The sequence below is a fragment of the Rattus rattus genome, chromosome X (genome assembly GCF_011064425.1).
Source record: "Rattus rattus isolate New Zealand chromosome X, Rrattus_CSIRO_v1, whole genome shotgun sequence".
NCBI lineage: Eukaryota > Metazoa > Chordata > Mammalia > Rodentia > Muridae > Rattus > Rattus rattus.
In genome coordinates this window covers 60,602,706-60,608,705 of record NC_046172.1, presented here as the reverse complement: position 1 = coordinate 60,608,705, position 6,000 = coordinate 60,602,706, and the positions used below count along the sequence as shown (strand labels likewise).

Genomic DNA, 6,000 nt, shown 5'->3' with positions numbered 1-6,000 from the left:
CCCTCAGCCGCTCGGCTACCTGTCCTGCTCCCAGCCTAGGACACTTGGTTCCTCAATGCTCCATAACCACCACCGCAGATTTGCACGTCTCTAAGGAGAGACTAAAGAGCTCCGTAGGGAGCTGGTTTTTTATTTGGTTGGTTGGTTTCAGAGTGCGGCGCTTAATCGAACTTTTTGCTCCCAAAGATCTGGAGCGCTGACTGGTCTCTCCTTTCAGTTTTGAAGAGTTCCCATGGGTTCCTAAAACTAGTCCTTCAGAAGTAAGAGCAACAGCCTGTGCGCACAACAGGCGTGCAAAATTAAAATAGTCACTTGTAGTGTTTCGAAAATAACCCCCCAGGGGGGGCGGGGAGGACACATCGCCTACGCGACACATTCTGGGCGGAGGGTGACGGCGACTGGCCGGTGGGTGCAGCGCGCAGCTGCGGGACCCACGCCCCGCCCCCGCGTGCTCGCCAAGGGAGGTGGTGTCCAAGGCGCAGACCGGCCCTTGTCGCCCGAGTCTCCCAGCCGCCGCGGTCTCCTTCGGTCAAGCGGAGGATGCGGGCGCGGCACCCGGGGACCACGGGAGACTGAATGGAGACGGGGTCTTCGCAGACTGAAGCCTAGTCAGCCTAGGGAGGCTGAGCAGCGGCCTGAAGTGAACTCCAAGGCCGCCGGAGCGTGGTGCTGCGCGGAAACCATTGGCCACACGAGCAAGTGAGCACTTAGGTTTCCGCAGGCCTGGAGTCCAAGTGTCCCGAGTGTGCAGTGGGGGATTAGGGACGGGGCACGATGAGGAGCCGGAGTAACTCGGGGGTCCGCCTGGACGGCTATGCTCGGCTGGTGCATCAGACCATCCTGTGCCATCAGGTAAGTGTAGGTAAGGGTGAAATGTGAACTGCCAGGACACTGACCCTGGATGAACCCTGAACACATTTGTCTCTGGGGAGGCCCTAAAAGATCCTGAAGGAGAGTTGCATGGTGAACCTGGAGTAGAATCAAAGTGTGGCATGAAGATCCACAATCCCCCATCCATCCCTCTGCAGTGATTTCAGAATGGAAGTTTCTGAGCTCAGAAGTAACGCTACCCCCTCCCCCAGCTACAGCTGGGTTCCAGAAGCAGAGTTGCAAAAAATGATAACACTTGTTTATTGCCCTCACCCCAGGTTTGGGCCATCTACTTCCACCCCTCCCAAAGATGTATGAGAACGTTTAGCCATCCTAAGAGACCTTAGACTACTGTGAAGGTCAAGGCACTTTGTGCATACTCCTGTTTAAACAGTTTTGCTCAGTGCCTCAGGCTGGCCTTGAACTTGGGATCCTCCTACCATAGCCATCACAGTTTGGACAACAGACCACAAGCCAGTAGGGTTATTTGTTTGCTTCCTAAGTCGTTTCTTTATGTTTCTTTCTTTGTTAGAGACAGGATTTTACCATGTAGCCCATGCTGACTTCAAACTCACCATCCTCGTGGGTCATCCCTCCTGTGCTGGGATTACAGGGTGCACCACTGCACCTGGTTTATATATGCTTTTCGGAGTTGTGAACTGGTTTTTGAAACCAAGTCTTTCTTTGTAGCCCATGATGGCCTGAAACTCACTATGAGGCTGGCCTTGAAGTAGCATCAATCTGGAAAATTATAGGCATAAGACACCACACCTGGCTGTATATATTTCTAAATATATTTTTCTACTCCTTTACTTCAGATTTTTCGATGCTAGTTGACTTTAACTTAAAAATTATATTTTTCTTTTAAAATGCATGTGACAGCATCCTTTGTACTACATTTGTTAATTGCGTTACTAATGCCTTTAGTTTAATAATACCCACATTTTGGACTTGTAAGCTTTCAGCCAGCTCTTTCCTTATTCTTAAGATAGCACATGCAAAGAAAACAAACTGTGTTCCCGTAGGAGTATATTCTGCAATGCTGACTAGCAGCAGTAGCAGCACACTGACTAGTCCACACACTTTTATTATATACTTGAAACTTGCCGAAAGAGTAGATCCCTCCCTATATAGAAAAGTGAGGTAATGGATGCATTAACTTGATTGTCAGTTCACAGTGGTGTATGTGTCAAATTGTCATGTTGCATACTGTAAATATGTACAACTTTTTATTGTCGATTACAACTCAGAAAGCTGGGAGATAATATCTGCCTGCAATTGGCTAAAAGAAAAAAAGAAAGTTCTAAAATTGGAGAATGGGAGGTCAACTTTCTAAGTAAAATATTCCCTAGGTTGTGTTCCTTTTAACACTCTGAGGTTAGTTGCCTGTCCTCTCTTGATTGATCTTGCAGAATCCAGTGACAGGCTTGCTTCCAGCCAGCTATGATGAGAAAGATGCCTGGGTCCGAGATAATGTGTATAGCATCCTGGCTGTGTGGGGTTTAGGCCTGGCATATCGCAAAAATGCAGACCGTGATGAGGACAAGGCAAAGGCCTATGAACTGGAGCAGGTAATCAAAACAAAACTAGACAGAGATGTGGAGCTATGCATGGGTGTAGTGGGGGAGCAGGAATTGAAGGGAAAATTGCCCCTGCACCACCTTGCTGAAATTGCATTTTATAAAGTTTTCTTATACTGTGCCTGAAGTGTGTTTGGTTTGGTCTGGTCTGGTCTAGTTGGTTTGTTTATTGCAGTGGGAACTTGAAAACTACAGATTCAGGGAAGAGGGCTCAGAGTGTTCAATACTTTTGAAAATCCTACCCAGATATATTTCCTAAAATTAATAAGCCTCTTAAGTGTATTTTCAGGTTCTACCATTTTATTTTCATTGAGAAGAATATTTGAGAGCCAGATATCAACTATTTTATTCGTTTTCTTTTTTGAAAATACTTGTGGTGTCTGTATGAGTGCACCTGACGCAGATCAACAGGTTTTCCTCATTAGACAAAAGTAATAACTTGGTAGATCTTCATAACTCTGGTGGCTATTTTAGAGAGCCTGTTGGCTGACTGGGGACAAATTGAGGTCAGAGTCAGCAGATGACTTTAACCCAACTTTTAAGGCACCTTCCCCTCAATAATTCCTTAATATCCTTTATAGAACTTCTGAACACAAAGGAACTACATCCTTTTACATGTCTAAAAAAGCAACAATTTGGCATCCTTTGTATTATACAAGACCTTTAATAATAAAATACTCTGTTAGTTGTAGGTATACCTAGATCCTTTTCCATTGGTGACAAGGAGCCTTACCACAGCAACTATTTCTCCTGTTGTCTCCCTTGAACTTAGGAAATCCGAGTATAAATCCAATTATGATTTATAAATCAGGCTATTGGGATTTGTTTTCTTTAAAGCAGCAATATATTCTGAAGTTGTTCTTGGGAATGGGACAAGCCTCACTGGGTTATCTGTAGCATCAATAACCATTTGGAATTCTTTCAAGGCGTTACTGAGAGGTACAAAGCATTGTTGGATGTTTTACTCTAGCAGAGCAAGCACAGACTTTTATAGAAATAATGCCATCATAGAAATAATGCCATCATAGAAATAATGCCATCATAGAAATCTGGAAAACATAGGGTATATTTTAAAAACTCTCTCGTTCTATATTCTATCAAAATATTTGCTATTTTGATCTCAGTAGTTTGTTCCTTATTTTGATTTTCTATAAATTAATATCAGAAGAACTTTGATTATGTGCCTGATATAATTTGCCCAAAATTTTCAATATTGTTAGAATAAGTCTGTTGTCCCAATTCTGCAGAATTGGTGTCTTTCCTTATTTGTTCCAAGTGGAAAAATGAGAAATAGGGTGAATTGCCAGTTCTAAAATTTTTGTGTTCTATTATATAACCTTTCACATATTTTTATGTCATATTACTAACTTGGGAATGTTTTAGAACATTATGGAAGCAGGAATCAGCTTCAAAAAAGAAAAGCTCCTTTGGGGATTCTAATTTATATGTACTTGTTTAATGAATCAAAACTAATTTGATCATTATATTCTATGTTTTGACAAAACCTAGTTCAGCAGTAATCTAGACCAGAGATTAGACACCCATCCATTTTTCTAAAGCATCAGATAATAAATATTTTTGGTGTATGGGTCACTCGTGTCTAATTACTCAACTCTGCCAGGTGTAGCAAAAAAGAGCTAGAGAAAATATGTAAAGATTTAGTATAGCGATATGTTCCAAAAATACTTTATTTACAAAAACAGTGATGGGCTGGATTTGTCCCGACCTAGATGAATGATTCTCAACTCTGGCTGTACATTGGAATTACTTGGAAAGCTTCCCAGAGATATCCTAATGGGATGGACCTCACTTTAAAACAATTTAAGTAAGAATCTAGAAATTATATCCATGAGCACTGGTCTTTTTCAAATTCCCTAGGTGATTCTAATACAGCAGATCTAATAGTATGCCTAGATAATAACCCATATAAGACTAGTAAATGAACATAGATTAACTCTAATACATTCACAGATTAAATTTCTACCTGCTTGCTGCCTACTTGCATTACTGTGTGGATTCTCCAAAGCACTGTTAATCATTTAGACCCTTTCTTCCAACTCTCATTTTTGCTTCTCTCTCATAAAATCAGAGAATCAATGAGAATAGCGGATGGAAATAAGAAATGGGCTTAGCTAACTTCCTTAGTCTATAGTATACATTCACAAATGTCCGTTTTAAAAAGTCTCATAGCTATAAAAAAAAAAGTAAACACTCAGGCAGATCCTGACCTGTCTTTGGCTGCCCCCACCACTTCTGGTTCTTTCTCAGTTTATTCTCTTTGTATCATCTCTCATTTGTTTTTCATGGGTTTTCTATTACCTTTTTGGGTAACTCTCTTCCCTTAGCTCTGGCCTCAGTTGAGATCTCAATTCCAGTTTTTATTTGTCTTCTTACTAGTTTTCCCTGTGTATCCTGTGGTTCTTCAAACTTTGTGTGCCTGAAAACAGCCTTTCCAAGTAAAACAAAACACAACACTATCAAACACTAGTAACTTGCCACTGTTTCTCTTAATGGTGGGTTTTTTTTTTTTTTTTTTTTGGAGCTGAGGACTGAACCCAGGGCCTTGCACTTGCTAGGTAAATGCTCTACCACTGAGCTAAATCCCCAACCCCAATGGTATTCTTAATTTACAGTCACCTTCACAGTATTACTTGGAAAATGTCTCATAGTATAGTCTGTGGACCACAAAGCTGACTTAAGATCTAGACTAAAACAGAAAGTGGTTATAGAGAATTGAAGAAGCTGTTCTATGCTATGATGTTCTAAAACATACTCCCTTCTCATGCCAAGTATGCATGAGATGTGCACATAAACATATAGTCAAAACACCCATGCATATAAAATGAAAATGAGTCTTTAAAAATAATGTGAAATTTTAAATAAAAAGATGCTGTCAAGGCAGTAGGGCATATACTAGAGAATCCTTAGAGCCTTGGGAACCAGCTGACTTGCTTCTTTTCTCTGGGTGGATTCTCCTCTATTAGATGGTTGGCTTGTTTTTTAGGTAACACTGCCTTAACTTTTTATATTAGTATTTAAACTCAAGGAATCATAAGCCATGGACTTTTAGCTGCCATGTGTTTTGTGATCCTATAAAGTAAATGCCATGTAAGTAACAGCCCAGGATAGGGTTACTTGTTCTCAAAAGGTCATGGACTGCCTGAGCTGCTGAGTAAGTGTTCTCGTGTCTCAGTATGTTTATAACGGTCTCGTTTCCATTTATTTCTGCAGAGTGTAGTGAAGTTAATGAGGGGACTGCTGCACTGCATGATCAGACAGGTACGGCACTGGAAAGAACTTCCGATCAAACATAACAGCATCTTAATGATACTTAGGGCCTTTTATTCAGATTCCCAAATGATACTCTCTAATTCTAGAAGTCTCAGAACTCTGGGATGGGGATGTCACAGAGAGACTCACCACCCTGCTACAACTAGAATTATTTCCTTCCAGTCTTTTTCCTCCCTTTAGGAATTTTTTTTTCCCAAGAAGAATCATCTATTGGCAATTATGTGTACTAGATAAAGCATGATACAGATCTTTGGCCCTG

The 6,000-nt window shown here is 41.2% G+C and overlaps 1 protein-coding gene across 3 annotated transcripts in view; it reads left to right on the top strand.

Annotated features, from left to right (window-relative positions):
* The first annotated feature begins 623 nt into the window (after positions 1 to 623).
* The window catches only part of Phka1 (phosphorylase kinase regulatory subunit alpha 1), a 125,258-nt gene continuing 119,881 nt past the window's right edge, over positions 624 to 6,000 (top strand). For all 3 annotated transcript variants that reach the window (XM_032889574.1, XM_032889572.1, XM_032889573.1), the window contains exons 1-3: positions 624 to 852; positions 2,283 to 2,441; positions 5,682 to 5,729. In XM_032889574.1, the coding sequence (XP_032745465.1) occupies positions 775 to 852; positions 2,283 to 2,441; positions 5,682 to 5,729 (285 nt within the window). In that variant the 5' untranslated portion in view covers positions 624 to 774. The remainder of the gene's footprint in view (positions 853 to 2,282; positions 2,442 to 5,681; positions 5,730 to 6,000) is intronic.